The 26,322-nt window shown below is 33.5% G+C and overlaps 1 protein-coding gene across 1 annotated transcript; it reads left to right on the forward strand.

Annotated features, from left to right (window-relative positions):
* The first annotated feature begins 253 nt into the window (after positions 1-253).
* LOC128240108 (uncharacterized) lies at positions 254-25,946 on the forward strand. The gene is made up of 11 exons (XM_052956613.1): positions 254-1,483; positions 2,581-2,643; positions 9,748-9,810; positions 11,310-11,372; positions 14,127-14,189; positions 15,308-15,370; positions 15,593-15,635; positions 16,186-16,283; positions 20,444-20,649; positions 23,034-23,158; positions 23,813-25,946. Exons 1-11 carry the CDS (start codon positions 590-592, stop codon positions 23,881-23,883), a joined length of 1,752 nt encoding a protein of 583 aa, XP_052812573.1. The 5' UTR covers positions 254-589; the 3' UTR covers positions 23,884-25,946.
* Positions 25,947-26,322: the final 376 nt, after the last annotated feature.

Raw genomic sequence — 26,322 nt, forward strand, 5'->3', positions numbered from 1 at the left:
AATTTTAATTAAACAAATAAACACATTCGTTGTTCGAAGAACAGTTCACAGCTGCAAAGAGTTATATTATTCTGTTTACTTTGTAGAGGTTTTTATAGGTAGCAAGACAAATGAATCATACGAGACCATTTTAGACACAGTTAAAGAACTTATATAAACCGCTTCGCATGCAAATGTGCACTTTCTATCGTCTCTTATCAAAACTGTTGACTGCTCTCTTAGCAACTTACGTCAGTTGTTTATATTGAAAACATTTCGTGCGCTTTCCAAAAGTAATAATTGTCGAGTTTTGATTCTGTGAATTGAATTAAGCATTATTTTTGAGTGTTTATTTTATGGGTAAATGTGTTTTCGAACGATGATGAATAAAGTGTTTGGGTCAAGACTATGGTTATGTATGATTCTACCTTTCAAAAAATCTTATTTAAACAAGGAAGTTATTTGCTTCTCAATGCAATGCAGGTTGATTGTTCCCGGTGTTAAATGATTAAATTTAAATACAGATTTATTTTGAATTTCATACTATGTATTTCATGGTAGTGAATTGAAATATACATTTTGAATTCGGATTATAAACATAACATTTAAAATGGCAAACAACCATGCTCAGTGTGAAATGTGTTGTGAGGAAGAGGCAGTTGGATGCTGCAATATATGTGGAAACATTTGTGAATCGTGTTGCGTAATTCACAAGAAAGGAAGGGCATTCCAAAACCACATTCTGAAGATGTACGGAAAAGATGGATACAATTCAAGGAGTATTATATATGATATCACAGAGGAGATATGTAAACACCATCCGACTGAAGTGGCGTTATTATTTTGTAAAATTCATGAATTAATGATCTGTGGTCGATGTTTTCGTTCGGATCATATATCATGTGGACATGAAGTTGTTGATTTGTGTCAAGAGGCAGAGCATATTGATTACGACCAAACTAATGATATGTCCGCAGCTTTAAATGAGATTAAGGATGACAGTATGCGCATGAAAGAAGAAATTGATAGACAAAAAGAAAGAAGTTATACCCATGCGGTTAAATGCAATAAAGAATTGGATGATTTGAAAAACAGACTGAAACGGAAAGTAGAACATTCGATCAGTACTTTCAAAGAGGAAGCGCAAAAACTTCACGATGAAAACATAGCCGCCTTTTCATTCATTTCATCCGTTTGTGATGATAAAGTGTCTTGGGCTATTAAAGAGGAAAGTCAACTCAATGAGTTTGTGAACAACTCGTTGACGGGTCGCCTTTATCTATTGAACCGGAATTTTGACAAAGGAATTTCAGAGGTCAAAAGGCAGATGAAAGAAGCTAAATTTCAGCATACATTTAAACAGTTTTGCTTAAAGGAAAGTACGGTGGTCTTTAAATGCTTGACTGAAGACTTGAGGGATGTTTGTGAACTTCAGGAGGAAGTGGATGGAAGCGACGAAGGAACCACATTCTCAATCAAGAGTGCAACTCAAGAAACGCAAAAGGTATTCCTTTATATTTTTCTTATATTTTACATACGCACAATGCATCGTACAATAACGTCCGGTATGACGTCAAACACTCATTGTTAACAAAAAACACATCGTTTCATTGGTCCGTTTATAATTTTCTATATTGATAATATATACATCACATAAAACAACTACTAATGAATCAACAACATCATTAACGCAATAGCCGAAGTGTAGTTAGCAAACTTTCGTCTACTGAGCTGGTTTCTCTAGTTTTTTATATAAATAGTTTGTACATGCTCTAGAGATAAACACAAACACATATCGTAAATATTGACAAATATACTCAATGTAAATAAATAGTTATCGTATTGTACTCATAATTTGTTGCGCACTGTCTATCCTTATCGACATAGCCTTAATACTAGATGGAAAATATATATCATTAACAACCTGTTAGCTGTTGGACATAGGCTTTAATTAAATAGTAGGAATTAAGAAGTTCCTTACCAAGATCAATTCGGTTATCGTATTTCTGGCCGATTGATTGTACTCGTAAATAAACTTATTTGACTCGTTCATGCTTTTTAACATGTTATTATCTTGTCCGTTGTTCATTTACGTTTTTCATTTTAACGAGTCATTGGCGATATTGTAAATTATTTAGGCCTAGTAACCTTACATAGCATTTGTATTTCGTGAAATGGTATTGCTTAATTATGAATAACTGCAAAATAAATGACTGAAAAACAATATTGATAAAAACAAAGTTGTCCTCTATTTTTTGAGATATTTTGGTATAATTTTGGCATATTCTTTCGTTAACCATAAAATACTTTCAAAAGACACCAAACTAATTTACTGTCACGAGTCATCAAAAAATCACATAATTTGACAACGAATACCTTAATAAGTTAAGTTGATATATAATTTAAAGCGTGACACATTGATAAGGATTTGTCAGCCTTTAGGCTTATTGATTCGTATTATCTGGTATACTTAATACATTACCAGGTCTTGTTTCAATCACAAATGGATGTTAGTAATATTATTTGTGTACTGCATGTTTCATTTATATGTTATCATGTTTGAAACTATGAATTTTTAATGACATATTATTATGTTTTCAGACACGGAAGGAACTCATCGAAGCATTGATTCAAGCAAAACGGGACGTAGATAAAGCAGAAACGGTAGGTCTATTTTTGGACTAGAACACTTGTTGCCTATTTCATAGCCATAACCGCGATGTCTGCATTTCCAAGCCGCATCTGGGGATTCACTGACGTAATGTATTCATACGCTGTACTTTGATTGGATTGCCGTTAGCGAATTTGAATAATCAAAGTAGTACCGGAACTGATTACAATGAAAAAATCCAATAAATACAGTTCTCCTAACAATTTAATTTTTTAAAGTCATACATAGCGAGTGAGTTAATCGGGTTAACTACATGAATGTTCTTGCATACGGTCAGATTACATGCAATAAGAGTATGAACATATTGGAAAAGTACGCATCGAAATTTTCCCGTTCAATGCTCTGTATTGATAGACTGGTACTCTCTTTCTCTTTTATCCGAAAAGAAACCAGTATCAGATAACCGCAGTGCCCATCGCCCATTCGAAATGTCTTGTGAATTCATACGTAAAGCGACTAAAGAGTGCGGTCTAAGTAGAAAAACAACCAGGAAAGTTTGTTTAAAAAGTGTTGTTAATATCCTTTGTATAGAATGTTGGTATTTATTTATAAAAACGATATCCATTGTTAATAAAAAAATCCGACGTCGGTCCCTGTTCTTTTATTTGGACATAATTTGCATGTTTCCGTGATATTTTCTTTTCGATACAAAGTTTATTTTTAACTAATCATTGCATGGCACTAAGCACTTTTTCAAACAAAACATGATTTTTGGTATTTATGTTTCAAATATACTATTAATGTTAACTAAAACCCATATGCCGCGTACCTGTATAACTTTTTATTTTTTAAGGGAAAAGTAAACCAGGGTACCAGTCTACTGTATTGACCTCATTTACTCTGATCAGAGCGGCCGAATGATTCAGACATGTATGTTATCACTACTTCCGGATGTTGATGATGTGAATTTCATACGTGTTTTATTGAAGAAATTTATCAATAAAGCCGCCATTGAATGATTACCACCATCAAACGGATTTATTTTCATCTTACCGTGGGTTGCAATTTTAATTTGATACGTACATTTTCAAGCAACACAAGTTAGTTTGATAAAATCAAGTGATTTCAATTTTGCAAAATGGAGATAAAAATATCAAATATGCGCATACTTAGTTATGAAGTTTCATTCTAAATGAAGCCAAATGTATTAATATGTGCACAGCATCAGGCTTATGAATAAGATGATTGTTTACCTATGTGCATAGAAAAGTCTTGGAGCTTCTCTCAGTGTAAGTACATTTTGTTCAATGACATTGTGATAAACCATCGCTGTAGATAAAACAATCTTGCCTGCTCAATTTTGATTTCCTCTCGTATAATGCACCAGTCAATTGTTACCACGGCCCCTTGGGGATAAACCGGGTGATGGGGAAGTGCTGTGTTTAAACCTTACAGGTGTCCTCGTAGCTAAAGAACTTCAGCAAACACATTATATATTACTTTTTTGGACTTGTTCAATGTGTTGTAAACATAAAAAAAAAATATCTAAATTAAAGTTATGGAAGCGTCCTCGCAATGCCGGGAGATTGCGGTGGTTTTGTCTTCCCACAAATTATATCAGAGAATTGTTACCTTAGATCCCCGGGGTGCGGGGTTATTCACGGGATTTTACCACCAGTTCGTTCCCGCGGGGCAGGGATTTTACCGGGGACTGGCTGGACCGAAAGTTAAAGTACCTGCAGTTCACTGTGGGGGGGGGGGGGTACAATTGACTGATGCATACTTTACATGTTCTTTTTCTGAAGACGCTTTGTGCTCACTTTTTGTTTTCTAGCCAAGAATGTAAATCAACAATCAGTCAGAGATACAGTATGGTGATATATCAATATAAATTTGTGAAATATTTGAGGGAAAGGTATTTGGTTAATATATAATTTACAATTGTAACTTTTGAGTTTTATTTAACTATGCCATGCCGAATATTGTGGAGATAAAATTGAATTAATTTGTATTAATAAGTTGACTTGTGGCGTTTAGGGAACAAAATTAAAATCAAAATATTCAATAAAGTTCCATTATCACCCAATTATGTTGTGGAATAGTGAAGTAATGAAGATTAAACCTCACAACAGTCTTTCTCAAATACTGTCCAGGCTTGTTTATGCTTAAGAATAACTAACCTGGCAATGTTAGAACAGAAGTCGTCTTGGCATGAGATTGGATCACAAGGATCATTTTGCACCAGTCAATTGAAACCACGGCTCCAACATCCGGGGGTTTACCGGGGATAGCCATGTTCTTACCTTTCAGGTGGCCCCGCAGTGCCGGGTCTTCCCGGAAAATACAGTGTGGATGGGGCTTAACCTATTAACCTAATGTCCCTTGGGTGCGGGTGCATTTGGTGGTGACTTAACCACCAGATTATCTCCGCAGGGCCGGGAATTCCCCGCTATTCCCAGACCGGGGGGGGGGGGGGGTGCATGGTTACAATTGACTGATGCATTAGATTGTGTATTCAGATTCAGGGTTTTGGTGCGCGGTTGAAAAATTAACGAATTGTCTAATTACATTGAAAGTTAAGAATATATATTTATTTATATAAGTTATACTTCATAATCCAAATCAAAGGTACATTGTACTATCCAACGCAAGAAATGTTTGTAAATAAAGCAATCCCCATACCAAGGAACTGCAGTATTGCTTAACCAGCTTAATTGACATTATGAGTTCAAATTACTGCAATTAAAGGCACATCTAGTTTTCAGAATTATTAAAACTCTGATTTAGCAACCTAAAAAAGTGGTGAAAGTATTTGCCAAATGTACTGCAACACCTGATACATGTTGCCTACGAATCCAACAAATTGTTTGCATTCCAAATGTCCAGTACTATTCAATTAAAGTGCCTGAAAAGAAAGCTTCTTGATTCTACATTCAACATCTTCTTTCTGTATGACATATTGGGCCAGGGAATCATGAACCTACAACCTTTTGCAACTATTGAGATAGGGAGCTATCAGGACATTGACAGAGGACAATATATGAATGGTCAACTGCTGCATTTATTGAGTTATCTAATGCATACAAATTAAGACGGAGAAAATAATTCTCATTTTTCCAAACTACTTCCTTACCATATTGTATGTAGTCTGACATGTAGTTGTCTTTTACAATGATTGTTTAAAGTTACAATGGCCCTGTTGGTTAAAGATGCTCTGCCCATGGGGTAACATGTTTTGTACATAATAGTGTTATAAGTACTGCTTACAAGGATTGTTCAAAGTTACAATGGCCCTGTGGGTTAAAGATGCTCTGTCCATGGGGTAACAGGTTTTGTACATAATAGGGTTATAAGTACTGCATACAATGATTGTTCAAAGTTACAATGGCCCTGTGGATTAAAGATGCTCTGTCCATGGGGTGACAGGTTTTGTACATAATAGGGTTATAAGTACTGCATACAATGATTGTTCAAAGTTACAATGGCCCTGTGGGTTAAAGATGCTCTGTCCATGGGGTAACAGGTTTTGTACATAATAGGGTTATAAGTACTGCGTTTTGATCCAGGAGGTTGTATTCGACTCAAGTAGATTTTTGCAGATTCGGTTGTCACAAGGCACAGCCGAGAAAAATCCAAATCTACAAAAAAAAAACTACCAGAATCGAATATGACATTCCGCCATATCCGGATCAAAACGCAGTACTAATAATTATACTTAATAATTCTGACCGTACTTGTGTCAAAACAATGCATGGCAAAACGCAAAAGAATGTAGGTGTGTATTCATAACTTACAATTGTGTTAATTTAGCGTTTTTGCCATTGACCTATACTTTTAAACTGCAAGAAGCAGGTCATGGAAAAATATGACATTACCATGAAATAAGACCACAATGTAGATGATTTGGAATGTAAATGATATTTTTAACTTATGAATCATTTCGAATAAACTACATCTAAATGTTTAATCTTAATCATATTCATGTATAAAATACGTTCATTTACCTTAGCTAGCGAAAACTAATTTCAAATAATGTAAAAGCAATCGTCATTCAAAAACAAGTTATGTATTTAACTATACATTAACCAATCATTCCTCGTTTTCAGGCAATGATTCCTATCGTACCGATCTACAGAGATCTTATAGAGAACTACAGAAGTCTTTGCTGAATTCAATACAATATATACTTATGTATATTTATATCATAAATGGCATCGCCATCATGAAATCAGGTCGATTTATAATTTGATGTATTACTGGTATTATATCTCTAGATGTGATGTATTGCATCAATATATTTGTAAGTTATGTGTCCACGTTTTAGAAATTTTGCGCTAGAAATCATCCGTTGGTATGTGTACTATAAATATAATGTCACATTCGAAGGTGATTATAATTAAATATAATAAACTTGTATTAGGACCTTAAACCTCTTAAATGTTTGTTTTTATTAATTTTAGAAAACACATTAAATTCCATGTATGATTACATAATTATGTGTTATCATCTTAAGTAAAATGTATTATGATCATAAGTAAATGCGTTTAAGCCTTACCCGAAATAGTTACTATAAATAAGGGAAGTAAACTTCTAGTGTGATGCGAATTTTACAAAGCAAGACATTGTCAGCAACTTGAAAAAACACCAGCGTACATTTTAAGAACGAACATTTTTTTAAAATCTCTGCCTTCTCAACTCTTTAAATGATGTTGTAAGCTGTATGGTTTTTATCAGTGTAAGTTTTGATGAATGTTCTTACGCATAGGAAGCTTTGCAGAGAATGTTTGGCATGTCATAGTGTTGTCTTCCTTGCATTGCATTGTATATCAATGATCATTGTATCACCTGCGCATACAGATCATGCGATCATATTTTGTCAATAATATTGCGGCGCCATTCTACCCCAAATAAGCTTTGTAATATGTAATTCTTGTATGTTTTCACGTGATTTTATCAAGTTATGCCCCATGAATTCAACAAATAAATGGCATTATTATTTCATTCCATGATTTATCATGTTTTTTTCCTTTTCAAAACAAATAAACTACACATTTTATAAAAGAGTATATATGCATATATATGCAACTGACAATTACGAAAGTAGTTTAAATAGTTATATTTCAAGTGATATGACGTAGTACTTAAATGGACAATTTTACCAAAACAAATCTAATCCAAAGTTAATTGTTAACTATCCCGTTGTAAGGAACAGTTATTAAACGTTGAGGTAATGTATCGCATATACACTGGCCAATATCTTGACTGTACTGCAATCATAAATTTAGAATTGGAATTGTATTGTTAATTAAAAAACGTCTATGAATAATTGACTGATATAAATAGAGCTCATGTATGATATTTATCAACAATAATAGAAACATTTATCACGTTCTTAAGATAGCCACCATAACGTTATGCACGACACAAAGAGGGGAGAGGAAAGACATTTCTTGACAAAAAACTTGAATCGTGCTTGAACATATTGTTTATCTTCAAAACGTGGGTCCTTGTTATACTTGATATTTCATAGTCTTAAATATCACAACAAATGCTTTCAAGAACTTATCTTGGACGCTTTTTTCTGTAAAAGGGGCGTGCATTTTGGGGTACAACAAAGCATTTGTGTGTGTCTTTTTTTAAACCACATTTTATCACTATTTTAATTATGAGTTATTGTCGGGATAAAAGTCAGGTTATGCACACAAACTGGTTTGAACCCTCAGTAAATTTACATTTTACTAACCGTTTCAAGGCGGTGCCTAACAATCCTTGATAAACATACCTAGTGTTTTATATAGTATATAATATGCACTGTGCTGTTTGTGGAGTTTTGTGCTGTTACTTTGTTTTTGTGTTCTGTGTCTTTGGCGTTTACCAAGTGCCATTAAACGGGGCTTATGTTTAAACCTTTGGATACTGAGCTGGTTTCTGTAATTTTGCACATAAGTATTCATTATATTCAAGTAAATGTCCACACAATTGTTCCATACTGTGACATAACGTAGGAAACGATCAAAAACCATTCTTTTTTATGAGTGTTCACGACGAATTTGGATATTAAACTATCCCTCAACAGTACGAATGCCATTTGAAATACAAAAAACATTGAAACCACTAAAACAAAACTCTTGTTTAAACTTGTGGTTCAATAATTAGCAAGCATAATACTTTTTATCCGTTGCAAAAAGGGTAGGTGTTATAAAGAGTTGAACGAATTTTACGATGGAATTGAATTATAAAAATGTTGTGTGGGTTCGTGCTGATTGCAGCTATTTCAAGAAGGATGTTTTATATAACACGGAAATAAATATATCACCAAGAAGCCACAAGACATAAATGACTGGAAAGTCTGTTGAATTTAAACCCAAAAACATATTTATACTGTCGACAGACAATATCAAAACAAATGCAAATGCTTTTTTGTCCTAAATCTGATAAAAGATTCTTTTATAAAATTTGGTCAACTCCTTATTACCACAAAACGTATCGTTTATGATCCGTGTTTTACTCCTGAAAAAGATTTTCCTCAAGCGTAATAAAACATAATTTTTCTTAACATTTTAATTTGGAACGTTCTCACCCACAGTGTAAGGCACTTTATAATTCACTTGTTGTTACTTCCCATTGAACTAACTAGTAGGGACACATGAATTATGAAATGTATTTGATATTGGCGTTCGAGCCCTAGATCATAAACAACTGTCTATGTAAAGGTCATATCATAAATATGTTAAAAATCAATAAAATCCAATAGAAAACGATTGTGGCAACGTATTATGAATTTAAATGTAAATAGAGCAAACTGGTTGTGTTTTATTTAACATAAATTTGTTACTGACATATTTAACCTGAGAAATTGAAAATAAAACGCCAACAAATCAAAATATGAGAGCATGCAAATGCTCTTTCGCAATAACAGTTAAAAAAAATAAGAATTGTTCCAAGTTTTAATATTGACGGAATATTATAAAAAACGTTTCTTGTACTGATCACATAAACAATTTATACAATGGTCTGACATTGACAACACCGGATAGCATTATTTGAGAAACACATCAATAATGCAATAAGACACCTTAAGTAGTTGCATATGTGTAATCCACAATTTTGATTGGTGTTACACTCGTATGTACGTGACTTTTAATCTGCTCTTTCAGAAAAAGAATGAGATCGAAAAAGAGCTACTGCAAGCGAAACAGGGATGGGCAAATTCTGAAAAGGTAAGGGTTAAAACATTTACACTTCCATATAGCACGGAAAATATATAGAAGGGAATAAAAAAACATTGTTGTGAAAATTTGAAATACCTAAAATTCAAAAGCAATTATTATCTGTTCTGATACGTGTAAATTTAAAAATAATGTTGAATCATATATCGTCGTTGAGAAACGGTTATAACAAAAAAATTTTTAAACTTATTCATCGTATTAGATAATATTGATGTTTTGTCAATGGTTCTTTATATTTAAAAACGAAAAAATAATTGTAAACACAAATGTGTCAAAATAATAATATTGCTTCCGAGATGATGAATAATATGTGACATTTGAATTATTCACTTTTCATCGTCGTTATACAGATTTTTTTTAGCATTCGGTTAGTTCCTGTTTTTAAATATTTAACAAAAACTTTGTAAAATGATACTAAGTCTAACCTATTAAGATGTAAAGTAGTTATGTGTTGCACAATATGTACTTTTTATTCGACAAGGAAGTAGCAATGTGAAGAGCTTATCAATGAGCAAAGTGATAATAAGTCTCATCTTAAATATAAACAGGGATATAACTTGATAAAACATGCTCAAGTCTATGCTGTATCACAAAGTTTAATATGTTTGCAATCATTGGAAGTAATCGATTTTACGCATCATCACGTTTGATTTATCATTATTTTTTCATTGTTAAAAGTTGTCGATAAACAACAAACTCCTCATTGCCAATGAACATTATTTTATATACTCCTCATTGTCAGTGGTATATTTTTACTGAAGTAAATATAATTGCCATCGGTTTATGTTAACTCAATTTATCTTTGCCATTGACCTGTTTACTTACCCTTTAATTGTCATGTGTGCGTTTACTTTTCTAGCATTGTCATTTGGCTACGTTTGATTTATTCATCATTGTTATTGGCCTATTGATACTAAACTCAGCTTAGCCCTTGATATATGTTTTCTTAACTCATTATTTCCATTGTTTGTTAAATTTATCATCACCATTGGCCTATGCTTACCAAATGCATCATTGCCATAAGTCTATGTTAACTTAACTCAGTATCATCATTGGTCTATATATACGACACTCATCATTTCCATTGATCTGTTTTCTCATTTGCCATTGCCAGCGCCAATGTTTTCTAAACTCAGCATTGCCATTGATTTATGTTCATTTAACGTCATCACCATTGGCCTATGCTTACCAAATACATTATTGCCATTAGTCTATGTTTACTTAACTCAGTTTCATCATTGGTCTATATGTACGACCCTCATCATTGCGATTGATCTGTTTTGTCATTTACCATTATCAGTGACCAATGTTTACTAAACTCAGCATTGCCATTGATAAATATTTATTTAACGTTATTATAAGTTTACTAAACACATCTTAGCCCTTGGTAACCTAGTCAACTCTTTGCTATTTGTTTATGTTAACTCCATACATAATTGGTATATGTTTACTAATACTGCTATTTGTATGCTTCTCCCCTATGCTTTCAGACGAAAGATGGATATCAGCATGAGTTACTGAATGTCATAATGGACCTAGACAAATCTGAACAGGTAAGATAATCTCTTTATGTCTAATGATGAAAATTATAAAATTATATTCTGCTATATGTTTTTCATAAAATTATCAATAATTATCAACATGTTGGGGTTGGGGTTATCCAATAATAAAAAAAATCAATATCATAATAGAATATGCTTCGCTTTATCTTCAAATTGTACAATATTCCATATCAAATAAGATATTGCATATTATGTACATGTTACATGTGGCCTTTTACAATTAACAGAGTAGAACATATCAACGTTTAAATATTTCATAGTTAAGCACTTACATATAATATTTATTGATATATGCCTGAAAGGGAAGCCCAATGATGAAACAATGAAACTAGACAGAGGAATATTGTGCATTATATGTTCGATTTAAATGATTTATGCTTTTTCCAGGTGAGAGCAAGCCGTTTTCTTTCAAAAACCTTTCCCGTTGTGATTTATTTAAAAACTGAAGGTCAGAGTGAATAGAGTCGACAGTTTAATAGAAAGACACTTTAATTTAAATTCTTCACGTGTGAATCCATTGAAATAAATAGCATTACAATTGTTATAATTATTTATTCTAACTATATATCCTTTAACTACAATGTATTTTAGGACATATACCATTACATCCTATTAATCTAAGAAATGGCACTCACTCAATCGACTTTTATAATCCACAGGATTATATAACGCAGTTTTTTTTTTTTTTTTATTATTAATATTGTTCTTTGTAAAAGGCATGACAAATGAAAACATAACTCAAGCATGATCTTTATTCATATCGTATTCTGTAAACTCTACGATGATGTCTCATGCCTTAAGGTTGCTCTCAGTATTATCTCTGAACAATATTTAAACAATCGATTTAAGTTAAGTTGACAGCTGAAACTTTCATTCAAGAACCCACTATGAACCTAAACAAATTGTTTGATATAAGGTTACAAATCAAACTAAAAACAACTTTGGTTTGACTGTACTTGTCAGATTTTCACTCCGAAAAAATGCCGAAAATAAAATAATAACTATCATGTGATGAATAAGCATTTTACTTATAGGCAGTGGAATATTCTGTTCAAATAAACATTAAAAGCATTATCATTTTTAATTGTTATGATGAACTCTGGTATAGAACTTATCTTCTCATATAAAACGTAAGTTGTCGACTAAGCAGATAATAAGTGGATACTTTTATCAATATTCACTGAAAGAGAGTCCTATCGACCAAGGCCCATCATACAGCATATTTATTATATGAGAAGAGTAGTACATAAATCTTAAGCATTACTTATTGATGACGAAGCTTAAATCCACGTCAAAAATAGTCCTTTTAAATAACTTTATTTCCTGGATAATGTCTTTCTCGACGTTATATTAGAAGTCAATGGCGTCACCCGAATTTTTTGTACACTAACATTTTTTATAACCGATGCAAAGGTTTCTTTCATGCTTTTCGGTGAAATATCAAGTTTAATCATTAAAAAAGACTGCAATTATATATTATCAAAGTAAGAAATGAACGCAATAACATAACGAACCTCATTAAAAATTAATGGTAGTTACTTCCCGTTGAATAAAACTGAATGTCTCACAGATTGTAAATATGATTAGGGAAACATCCAAAGTCATAAAATATGAAAGGTATTTTGCGTTGGCATTCGAGATCTGGATCAGTACAAAACTTGTTCATTTATAGGTCATATAATAAATATGTTTCAATGCAATTCTTTATATAATATTCGTATTGAAGTCTCGATTTATTGTTTGCTCTTTTTTGCATAACTAATCATTGCTAGTTTAGAAAACGATTGTGTCATCTGATTTAAACTTTAAACGAAAACCAATCAAACTGGTTGTTTCATTGAGATAAAAAATTGTCAACGAAAATATTATAAGATCATGCAAACGCATGCCCTGCCCCAACTTTCGTTTAAAACGGCTTTAAGGTTTAAACGGCTTTAAGGTTTAAACGACTTTAAGGTTTAAACGGCTTTAAGGTTTAAACGGCTTTAAGGTTAAAACGGCTTTAAGGTTAAACGGATTTTATTTCATACAAAAGTACAAGTGAGGACGTATATTTAAACTTAAATGAATAAGAGATATACAGGAAATTATTATCATATGAAGTTCTTTTTCTTAAAAATTGCATTGTCTAAGTAGTTAATGAAACCAATTCCAATAGAGTATCATTTTTCTGCTTAAAATACAGTCGAACCCCGTTGGCTCGAACTTCCAGGGACCGGCGAAAATACTTCGAGCGTCGGAAAATTCGAGCCAAGCGGGATCGCAAACCTTCAGTTTAAAGAAATCGGTCGTCTAAATCAAGTTCGAGCCAACGAGGAATTCGAGCCAAGCGATTTCGAGCCAACGGGTTTTGACTGTATAATTTTAATTTCAATAAATTATATAATAATAATGATACATAATACTTTTTTGATTTAATATTTCGTTACTTCTCTTAATAAACCATACGTAGAGCGACATAGAATGGTCAATATCAGCGTTTCCCGTGTCAAGTTTTATTGTACGTAATATTATTGGAAACGTGAAACAAGACATGCTTATACATTTATCTTACAGGCTTCCCGGGCTAGCACTGGTATATAAGAAACACAACAATATTGCAAATCAACTACAGGGACATGAAACCTCGTAAAAATAAAAGCAATTTTATGTGTGTGATCAATGACTCTTAAGTTTTTTCATATGAGGACATTTGTGTTTGGTTTAAAAACTTCAAATTTCATTATGTTTTATCTGCTCTTTCAGGGAAAGAATGCGATCACAAAAGATATACCGCAATGTAAACAGGGATGGGAACTTGCTGAAAAGGTAATCATCAAGGGAGATCAACGCGGAAGAAACCATATATCCTTTCTCTGATCGTTCCTTTCTTCGTTTTAAACGATATTTATCTTTGTGGAAAAAGCTGCTGTATAAATAATTTTCTAGCTAAGTGTCACCATCTATAGACTTGTCTTTCATTTAATCAAAACGGATATCTTTGAGAACATTAGCGAATAGTGTTTATGTTTAAATACTGCTTGTTGTTTGAGGTGTGTATGTTTTCTGAGAAAATGCTATTGTTTTATTGAGACAATCTTCCTCTGGATCTGGGTTGAGTTGGGAAGCTATCATTCAAAGTTCTGTAGTCGGAAATTCCATCGAGCGCCTCTATGTCTAGTTGTTTTGACTGAACATCGTCAAAGAAGACGAACAATGAGTCTGCATATGGGAAAAGTTGGTATACATTCTGGTTATTTTGTGAGTTGGAGATTGTTCTAATTTTTCCGGAATTCTAGTTAATCATATGAAAACAGGTAAAGTGTGAGATTGACAGTCTTTAAATGTCAAGTTTTCTTTCAGTGAAATGTAAGAACACTTTTAATAATTCCAAATTTGACCCATTTCGTTTTTGAGTAAACACTGAAATGTCACCACTTACCAATAAAAAGCTAATACACGTTTGTATAAGTTGCTGTTTTCGTGTAAAGCCTATCCTCCTGGGAAGAGCAATCGTTGTTTTATCCCATCCATCACTCTTACGAGGCTCATCTTCCAGTGAAGTATGCGGATGTCGCCTGTTTTTTTCGTCATGGTGTATAATTCTGGGTGTTCAGCAAACTGGATTTAAAAGCACAACTGTAGAGTCTTTTTTATTAAAAGTGTTCATATAACTAGATAAAACACAGAGAAAATCAGAGCGTTGAAAAAAACGTCATTTCTTTTCGGAGCACTCAGCATAAATTGTCGAAAATACGCATACTGCGTTCCTTGGAGTATAATTACACTTGTTGTTACAAGATAATTAAATACAAACAATCAGGCACGGTTACGTTTTAAAACAAATGTTTAAGACCGACTCAATACTTATACTATACAAGAGTGGTAAAAGATCATAACACTTTGGTAAATACACCGTATATTAAAAACTGTCGTTCTGTTTGTAGGCACGACAAAATGTCAAGGACGAACTAGAACGAACGAAAAAAGAACTGGATCTGTATCAAAAGGTACGGTGAAATGCTTGTGTTTCATACTCAAACCATTGCACTAGCAAAACATAACGGTATTTAACTGGTTTGACTAAAGTCCATATAAAAGAAGCAGCGGTAAGTGCACCGTCTATACACTATTTATATACTCCGTATATTATCTTGTGTATCTATTCATTACATTCATTTCATATACCAATCACGAATATTTATTGTCATTGATGTATTGTATGTTTAAAGGAAAGGGCAATCCTCCAAGCACACTTCAAAGATCACTTGAACTGTAAGTTTTTCTTTAAGTTATTTAAAAACATGTACCCATACAACAGTGTATTGCAAACGTTTCAAAATGCGATGAGAAATATTAACATTTATTATTTTCTTTCTCGAGTTGGTCGTAATTGATTTAAATGAATTTTAAGAAAATGTTAGTGTGTAAATTTGCCAATTAAGTTGAATAATGCTATCAATAATTAAAATATAAGACAAAGAGTGCTTTTTAATCTTTCTTGTCGGCTGCTTTGATTTGATTGTGCTTTTTGCAATAGAACGTGTCCAAATTACAAGTGTGTGTGTGTGTGTGTGCGTGCGTGCGTGCGTGCGTGCGTGTGTGTGCGTGAATGCATGCGTGCGTTCGTAAATGCGCATGCGAGCGTCCGTGTGTGCCTGTGTGTGTACTTGTGTGTACGTGTATGTACGTTTACGCTAGTGTACTTGTGTGGGTGTATGCGTGCGTGCGCGTGTGCGTTAATGGGGTGTGCGCAAGCGTACTTTCGGGTGTATGTTGTCAAACTTGATAGTTGTAATTGATTTATCAGTCAGTTTGTTTTTAGGGACACAACCAACTGGACGATTAGAGGTAACGATCAACTATGATACCTCCGTTCCTTTTATCAAATTGGATTACACATTCCAAGATGGCCTTCAGACGGTAATGGGGTTTGTGTAAATGTATTTTTTGTCAATGACGAATTCTAAGCTAACTGACCTTGCAAATTACCTTTATATTTAAAATTCCTAAGGCGTTCAAAATATGTGTGTTTCGGGTCACGACCGAATTCTGCCCCATTTTTGCATGTCTCGTGTAATTTCTTTTCGGTAAAGTTGTTGCGCTTTTCCTTTTATTTTCATTTAAATTTACGCATTTTATCAAACAACCATTAATCTTTTAATATATACATACATTGCTAGACAAAATCACTCAAACGCTCGGTCGATATCTCAGGGACGGGCCAAAATACTTCGAGTCTTGCGAATATTGAGCCAAGCGAAAAAGAGTAAATATATATCGGTTCTTTACATCAAGTTCGCGCCAACGAGGTAATCGAGCCAAGCGATATAGAGCCAACGACTGTAATTATACAATTGAAACTACAGTGACATACCAAGTAACCGAACAAGTCTCGATGAACCTGTTAAGAAGCACAACATACACTAAAAAAGAATAGTAATAGATAAAAGTTTGACGATCTAACGCAATTACGAATATGACACATTTCCTTTAGAGTAAATCTTACTTTAGTTTGAAAGCTATTAATTGAAAAATAAAAATAAATTTAAAACAATAATAAACTCGTTATTGAGGTTTCGGCCTTAAGGCCTATTTTCAAAATACTTACAAAGAAACTCTTTTTAACCTGAAACAAACACATTTTCTTCGCATAATACCATGTGGTATAGTTCCGAGACAATTTAAAGGCACTTTCATAGCTTATCATTAAATCGTTCAGTTGAACTTACGCTGAAATAAACTTACTTCCTTTTACAGACAGATTCCCCTGAAAAAATACTCTTCAAAATATTAGTGTTTATTCACAAGTTTATCAAGAAACCTTTGTTGAATAAAAGATCGAATGTATTTGTCACAAACACAACAAACAAAATATACACAAGACGATCTCAAATATGAGTGAAAAGGGCTCAGTCAAATGGATTCAGTATATGTTTTGGAAGGTCAGGCGTAAAAACATGTTTAAAGTCAATTGTTCGCTTGCAACTGGTTACTCGGGGTTAAGTTGTAGTAATCTATTGATCGGGTTGCACATTTGTTTGCTGCACGTACTTAACCTACCCAGCTAGCAACCGATGAAGATGAAGGTCGGCATATCGGTTCAACTTGCCGATGTTGTTTTGAACAAAACATATTTAGTATTCAAACATTGCAATTTTGTGTGTTTTAATTATCAGGAAAGGAAACTCAATCATATTGATAACATGTCCTCAGAAGCATGCAAGAAAGGAGTTGTTACTACTATATCTATTCGACGGCCGACCGATAACGTTCCGATATCACTCATGGGAGGGTACTGTTGAACCGCTCTTGCGGTCTACGACTTTTGTGAATTGTCGTTTGTTTTAAAACAATTACCTCTCTTATGTGAAAAGTTGTCATTGATATATATAAAATATATTTCGTAGATTTAGTTGCAAAACTTTTTCGTCTCGAGGTAAGCTGTTCATTTGCGAACGTTGTGTATATTTTATTCCATTATATACCTTTAAGTTACCATTACACAATCTTTCAAATTTCCAGAAATTTATACCTCGTATGTGTAACACATATAACATTTAAAATGTATTGATAGTATGACCTTAAATGTGCAAACACCTTGTGCCTATTTAAGTGTTTGTTTCAATGTAGAAACATCAAAGTTATTTCAACTTTTAAACATTGAAATTATTAAAATGTTTGTATTAACGTTTAAATCACAATGTCCACATAATGATATAATGAAAATAATACTATCTTATACGAAAACACGATCAGTCGGTTATGCTGCGGTCTAAAGGCGGCAAGAGGACGTACGTCGAAGGAAGTGGGCCGACACAAAAAGGTGTTGAAAATTTGGGGCGGCCCGTTGTCGGCCCGCATTAAATTCCAGGTGTCGGACCGAAATAGGTTGTAGCGGGGTAGTAACTAAAACATCCCCGGAAAGAACCTGTTTGGCTTGCATGTTCAATTATGTTTATTATGGGAATTTTGAAACCTTCTGTAGGTGTGGTTTATCCCAATTTCAACAGGATGGGAACCAATATGTATGTATACAATTTCATTCTGTAAGTTGTTCACATTTAACTATTGGATACAAAAAGTGAATTTTCTGACATAACGTTTGTCTCTCTTTTTACAAGCATTCATTAGACAAAAAAGAACAAGGCCGGTCTGCGCCAAATATCTCATCGCATCATGTTTCAGTAGTCAAAATTAACTGACGGTCTAATAAAACATAAATATTATCATATATAATACAATTATTGCACTTCAGTGAGGTCGATATGGTGATTTATCGACCTGATAAAGGGATATCGACAGAGGGCGTAGCCCGAGGTTGAAATCCCTTTATCAGATCGATAAATCACCATATCGACCGAAACTGTAGTACAACAATTGTTTTATTATTAAATATATAGTGTAGGATAAATAACATAAACCCAGATTATTATTTTTTAATTTGTCATAGATTACAAATTTTCAGTATAAACGTAGAACTTAAACATATATATCAAGATCAATTTTGCCTGATCAAAACAGTATACAATTATCACAAATGAGCAAATTCTTAAAAAATCTCGCATATCTACAATCAAACATATAATGTACATGTCACTATGTATAACTATCAGGCAAGCAAAACGCTCGCCAGACACCATGTTTGTTTATATCGGAAGTTGAGTTTCTGACGTAATAGTTTCGTACCCAGGCGATTCGCACGCGAAATGATTCGCTCAGATCAATACGTGTTTTAGGCTCCGCTTACGAGTCAACACAGCAATTTATCGTCGGTCATGTGACCACGCTTAATCCAAAACAAATCGCCAAAGTAATACGATTTAATAATAAATATTTATATATGCAGTTTAATTCTCATTTCTGTATGTTCCTTGGTCTAGTGGTTACACATTTAGCTGTCAATCCAGGGGTTGCAGGTTCGATCCCCAGCCGCACCGCTAACAAATACTAATCGTCTTCCGGGAGTGACGCTAAATGGGGGTCCAGTGTGACAATGCTATACACTCGTGCACGTTAAAGAACCAGGGAAGCTCTAACCACGGTTACATTCTGTGCACTGTGCTCCAATAACCTAAAATGACGCCGAATGGACAAAGCCCGATTGCGAGTATAAAATAAGCTTACACACCACCTTACACGCTTGAAGTATTATTGCCGGAAACGTTATCGTGAACGTTTAGTAATTACTTAGTCTTCGTCTTATATCAATGCCACTTGGAAGTTTTTCACCTATCTAAGATCACAAGGAGTTCCACTGTAGTAGACAATTTATTTAAATATACACAATATGTACACAATAATATTGTATACATGCTTATATATACATATATATGATGCTCCAAAATGCAATAGTAGAGGTGTACATGTTTTAACCTATATTAACTCCTAAGCGACATGGAATTCGTGCTAAAACTATAGTCGAAACAGATGTACGAAAGTTTTTTAAAATTCCGTCTTGAAAGATATTTACATTACCGTTACGGAGACGCTAAACTACGTATAGCCATACAATGCAATCGATTTAAGATTTACAAAGCGTGCATGTGGGTTTTTCTACGCGATAAACGGCTGTTTTTATTATAGTTTCGTTTCGACATGTAAAACTGAAGGTAAAAGCAGGCACCAAATAACGAGGTTAGTTGAACAGTATTAACATTTATGGCCACGTGTACAACTGATCTGAGCTTAGATCAGATGCTATCTGAAACTGATCCTGATGTGCAGCCGACGTGTTTGTATTCACATTTGTTTTAAGTGTGTTGTGCTTATACGTTTATGCATCTAGGTAATGGTGTTTTGGGCTCTTTCTCTTGTGCCTCTTTTAATTTTCGACTACTAGGCTAATCCCTTAAATGTACTTTTGTCGTAATAACCGTTAGAAAGAGAAATTCCGCAGGGCGGATAGAAATATCGGACACAAGAGCATCTGCGGGTACGGTAGAAAAAAGAATATATACCTACACATCGTGTTTACTGGCAATTAAAAAAACAATTATTTTTTGTGATATATGATAAACGGAGTTGCTGTATTCGTTTTTCACATATGATACAACGTTTATCTTCTCCTAACCTACTCACAGAGAAACCACCCGCGCCCTGGATATCCTTATAAAGGCGACACGTTCACTGTCCGTTTGAGAGACGACAATGAGAGTAGGCTGGCGTGTATGATGTTAAAGGCGGCGTTTAGAAAAGGATGGATGTTCATTATAGGGACTGACGGGATGGTCGTCATGGATGGACACTTCCAGTATAATGGTCCAATAGAGAACATTAATTATTTTGGGTAAAATTATTTCAGTTACTGGTTTATAAAAAGTACTGTAGTATTTTAGTCAAAACAATGTATACAGATGGTGTTTATGGTTACATTTCCAAAGATAATGGATGCGGGAAAGGAACATTGATATCATATGGTATTGAAATGTTTAAGGCCCAATCATTATGCAATAATTTCGAAGAGATATGCAAGGTGCACGTCATTAAAACTACAGAAATATTTTAAAATGTATTTATTTGGCTCATTTGATAGTGATAGAGAATACATATTTTATTCTGATAATATGAGCCGTGCATGCAAGAAGATAATCGTTGACATCCAAAGTGCTGATAGAAACATCTTTACAATAGACTACATATATGTATGCAGTAAACAGTGTCAACATTAGTAAAAGAAGAACAAGAACATTCAATTTAAAGGAGAATAACCGCTATAAAGGGTCTTTTATAGCTAATGTTGCCAAGTAACAGGTCTCATGTTATGTTAACTGCATTGATGGTGTGTGTTATTGCAGATATGTTAGTCTTTCGTATCGTAGCCAAACATTATAAGCGGAAGATGCGCTTTAGAACCTGCTGTTGTTTTACCCTCGGCGCCGGATACAGACAAAAATGCCATATTTTTATGTAAAATACATACTCATTTAGAACCAACGATTGGTGGTGGTTTCGAAAATATGAATTGCCTGAGCAATGCTGGGTTAAAAGACAATTTTGAAGTATGGGTTAAGATACGATTCTCGCTCTCATTGCATAATATAACTATACCCGAGTAGACCCTGACTTCCTCAAGCGCTTATAGAATTTCAGATGGGCTTTTTCCTGATAAAGTTTCAACCTTAATGTACGCAATTGTGCTTAGCGCGTCAGCGTGAACGTTACCTCCGCCATGACATTACCAAAAATTACGTTACATATTAATGATCATCTTACATTTGTTTTGTTCGCCCAAAAGATGTATATATATTGTCAACCATCGTGACGAATATTTTTAACGTATGGAAAAATCATGAAGAAGGGTTCAGCTATTTTTATAAACCCTCGTAGGACTGGGCTGATTTATCTTCTTTATGTATGACTTTTTAGATAATCCTGACTTAAAAGTAGTATCGTGTCGGATGTACGATTCAAAAGTCATGGATAGCATGAGTAGACAACATAATAATGTTCGGAAATTATCTGTATTCAGTAAACACGCATTGAACGTAAAAAACTCGTAAAATTTGTTTTGACAAGAACAATCAATTATAAGCATATGAATAATAATCCATTTCATAAAAAAAAGATCGGAGTAATCGTGTACAGTTGGCGATTATATAAAATGGCTAAAAGGTATAAAACGTACACGATCGCAACAAAATGTAAACAAAACAAAACATCATATCAACATTGATCTTACAGATTTGATTAATGGAATGCTCTTTAAACCCCAATCGTCAACTAACTATGTGTTGATTATCAACTTTTTACAACCCCCACATGTGCTAGTTCCGGAAATACACTTCCAAAAGACCACCACATAATGCCATACACGTTTCAATACAAAGTGTGCACTTGTCACGGAAATACATAACAACAAAACCCAAATAAATATAATTAATTAATTTATGATAATTCCGACACGTTGCAAAATGATAACAAATAAAACAGACAATATATACAATTATTGATTGACCCTCTGAATGAATTATAAAAGTTGAATCATGACAGACTGATTGCACACAATGGAACCGATGATCAAATGTCTATTTCCCACCAATTCATTGCTGGATAATGGTAGTAATCAAAGACAATTTCAGCCTAATCATCCAACTGGTTCTTCAAATCGAAGTTGTCTTTTTCACACGTAAACTGTACCTGGCTACAAATAAATTTAAAAGTTCATCCGATTTGAATTGTATGTCGTTGAATAATAGAGGTCGTCCGGATAGACCGAGCTCATCTTTAGCGTCTTAGAAAGGTACACTCGAAAGGTAGAATCGCTCAAAATTATGTTAGTGACAAAACATGCACTTATTTACACACATTGACTGCACTTGATCTCGTTGAGCAAACGAGTATCTCAGTGTATTGCTCACTTCTTCGGTTTTCACAGTTTAACGTTTAAAAATACTGTTTATCAAAAATAATGTATCTGAATAATGAGCAAGATGAAAGCTTGGCCACCAAATCCTCGATTAAGCTGACACATTGTTACTGAAGCTGATTGAATTGCATCTTATTGTTTATTATGGTGTGTCTTTAGTAAAACTGTTATTTTAGGGGAGTTCATCATTTTAGGGCGTTCAAACTTGGCCACCAAGCGAGTTAGCGGACACATTGCAACTTCAGATGATTTAATAGCATCTTATTATTCATGAATTAAAACTTCTTGAAATTCTTTTAATATAGGGGTGATCTTAATTCGGTCTACGTTAGATACATAAAGATGTTAACAGGGGAGCTGGCAGACAAAGGCATCACGGATGCTGACATTGATGAGGCGGATAACTTGGAAGAGACGTTCACTGTCGAAAGTCCGTGACTTTCATCGGTCTACTGTTATCCATACTGCTTTTACGATTTATTCAACTCTCTCTCTCTCTCTCTCTCTCTCTCTCTCTCTCTCTCTCTCTCTCTCTCTCTCTCTCTCTGTCTGTCTGTATCTCTCTCTCTCTCTCTCTCTCTCTCTCTCTCTCTCTCTCAGGTTGAATTAAATAGATGCACAGTAGTGAAAATCACCGTACGCCAGTGGGTATAATTGTTGTATAGACTATATTATACTCTCTATATATAGAGCCTAAAAATACATCTCGCCAACCCCGAGTACGATCATTTTCGTTACTGTGCATCTATTTATTTCAAATTTGAACGGCATGTCTTCTAGGGTATAATATAAAAACACTTGTTTCATACATACAGGATAAACCATTTTGTAAATTGAAACTTGTTTCCATAACTGTTCTAGCAAGTTGGAAATCATCTTTGTTCAAATCCTACAGTTGTAAAATGTTTATAAACCGCTTATAAGTCATATTTTTATATAAAATGTACTGCATAGTTTTTAAATTATAGGTTCTTCTGCATTATGAAACTCATTAAAGGGATCGTGTTTTGCTATGTCCACTTATTCTATATATATCAATATTGTAGATTGATGGTTGCACATATGACATAATTATTGTTTCTAGGTTTGTCGTTGCTCGAAGCTGCACTGAGTACAGTGGAGATTGCAGACAAATGCATCGGAGAGGCGAATTAGATTCTTAAGGAATCTTGAAAGCAAACCTTCACCATCGATGGCCGATAAAAAACTGTGTGATTGCCTTGTAACGCGTTGAACAGGGATTTGAATGATCCACCGAATAGCATGTTGTACGGTAGAGCGGATAACAAATCCCCGACTTTTGTATTAAAAATGTGCTACACCCTTCAGTTACATAAAGCTTAAATGTACGTAATAAAACAAGCCATATTTCTCCTAGTTTTCCCCCCTATAATTGGAATGCATGGACTGTGTTGACTACTTGTGTTGAGGACTTGGGTAGATTTTGTTAATGTGGTATGCGGTTTATGTCGACCGAAAAAGGTCTTTGAAAGATCGATATGGATAACCGAACGTTTCATTTACGAAAACACTGACATTTGTTTTACTAAACAAATGGTGTTTTTAATGTTTCAATCAAAACGTTTTATAATGATACAAATAATAAGGCAAACCGTGTATTGTAATTATGAATGATATATTTCCGACGATCTTTGAAAATATTTTAACATTATGACAAGGCAAGACGACAATGGTAACTTCCTGTTGGTACCATTTTTGGTATTCCGATTACCATGTGTTGGATCATATTTTATTTCTACGAAGAACACAGAATGGTTAGCATTGTTGATTACTATATTTGTTGAAGGGTTATGTCTCGACAAACAAACTCCTTGGCTGTGTGTTATCCGAAAACAACGTTCAATAGAATCGAGATGTCGGAGTGATATGTTAATGAAAAACAAGAAACATCACTTTGCATAAAATGTTAATATTGTCTCTCCGGGAAGTTTACAAAATACTATTTTTGTGCCCCCATATTGTCTTTTTGACGTTAGGGACTCTTAAGGGAGTGTTATAAAAGAATTCGGAAAATCACTTTTTGTATTAAAATGAAAATTAAAGTTATTTGTTTATAAATAATTTAATCATAAGTAAAGCACTTAGGCAATACACAATACTGTAGATACAATTAAAAATTAAGTTAAGTCCATTTCCGGAATAAATCGATACTATTGTTAGTAACGCATAAACATAATCTCTCTTAAATACGCTTCCTCGTTTTGGTATTATGTCATCACCATTATGTAAAACACTCAATTGCTCAAATACAATTGTTCGAGTTATTAACTATGTCCACTGTAGAATCCCGCTCTCAGTGACATGATCTTGGTGTTTGTAAATATCTATCAGAGATGTTAAAATTCCTCATGTCCATAACATTTTTATGAGAAATTCCAAGTTTAATACAAGATAAATTCAACAAAAGGTAGTGAAATTCGGTCAAATTGAAATATATACTTTTAATGTTTATGTTCCGCATATGTATGACTTTCTAACGTCTTCCTTTGATTGTAATTGTTTATGTTTCCAAAATGTATAAAAAAAAAAAAGCTAAATCAACATAGGTTTACTGGGGAAATCTCACCGTTTAAAAGGAGAAGTCTGAAAAATCTGTGTTAGTATATTCTTATTTATAATTGTTACAGAAAAATCATTAATATAAGTGTTTTTAGAGAAAATGTTCAGTTATAACATATAAGTAACAAGTATGTTTTTAAGAAGCCCATATTACTCATAAACTTGTATTATCACTGTATCATTAATTAATCACGTGTTGTAGATATTATATATTGATGTGAAACCGGAAACAATATGTGTTTAAATTCACAGGCCTTTGTGGAAATAAGCATACGCATTTTGTATTAGCTTAATCGGTTAATCAGGGCCAATGTTATTAAGACCTTTTATAGTTTTATAATTATCATAAATATCAGATGTAATATATTTTCAAACAGTTTTATTTGGCAAGCTGTACGTGATATATCATATATAGTGTGAAGATGGTAACTATTATATTTGATTATTGAATATGGAACATGATCTGAATGTATTGATGATATATTACATTATACGAATACTAAAAACATCCTGTTCTAACAAAATTCTTGTGTTTGTTCCCATATCAAGTTGAAAGTGGTATCCACTACTGTAGCAAATACACGATTTTAATAAAAAAAATGTGTACAGTTAAACAAATACATTGAGATGTGCATTGTAGCCAGATGTATAATAAATAAACTTATTATGTAATTATTTGTATGTTTTATTCTGACTACAAGTTTATGTAGCTGTGTTGTAGCTGAACACAGATAGTTTCCCGGCTATTGATTTCATAATAATATAGCTTGACACTTACTTTATTATGTTTCATCTTAATCTTCCTCAGAACATAGTTAAAGTACCTTATCCTGAATGTCGGCAGCGAAAATTTGCTCGGATAAACGAATTTAACTATTGTTCAAATTGGCTTGATAAGGATAAATAGAGCAAATGGTAAAACCAAGTAATATGTCAGGAACACTTAATAACAGGATAACAAAACAAAGATGGAAAACGAGTCAATTTAAATTACGGGCGTAGAAGCGGACAAAT

The sequence above is a fragment of the Mya arenaria genome, chromosome 7, assembly GCF_026914265.1.
Source record: "Mya arenaria isolate MELC-2E11 chromosome 7, ASM2691426v1".
In the NCBI taxonomy this organism is placed as follows: Eukaryota; Metazoa; Mollusca; class Bivalvia; order Myida; family Myidae; genus Mya; species Mya arenaria.

Coding starts and splice junctions, on each gene's coding strand:
- LOC128240108 (XM_052956613.1), top strand. CDS start 590: ATGGCAAACAACCATGCTCAGTGTGAAATGTGTTGTGAGGAAGAGGCA. Junction 15,636..16,185: donor CTTCAAAGATCACTTGAACT/GTAAGTTTTTCT, acceptor GTTTGTTTTTAG/GGACACAACCAACTGGACGA. Junction 16,284..20,443: donor TCCAAGATGGCCTTCAGACG/GTAATGGGGTTT, acceptor ACCTACTCACAG/AGAAACCACCCGCGCCCTGG.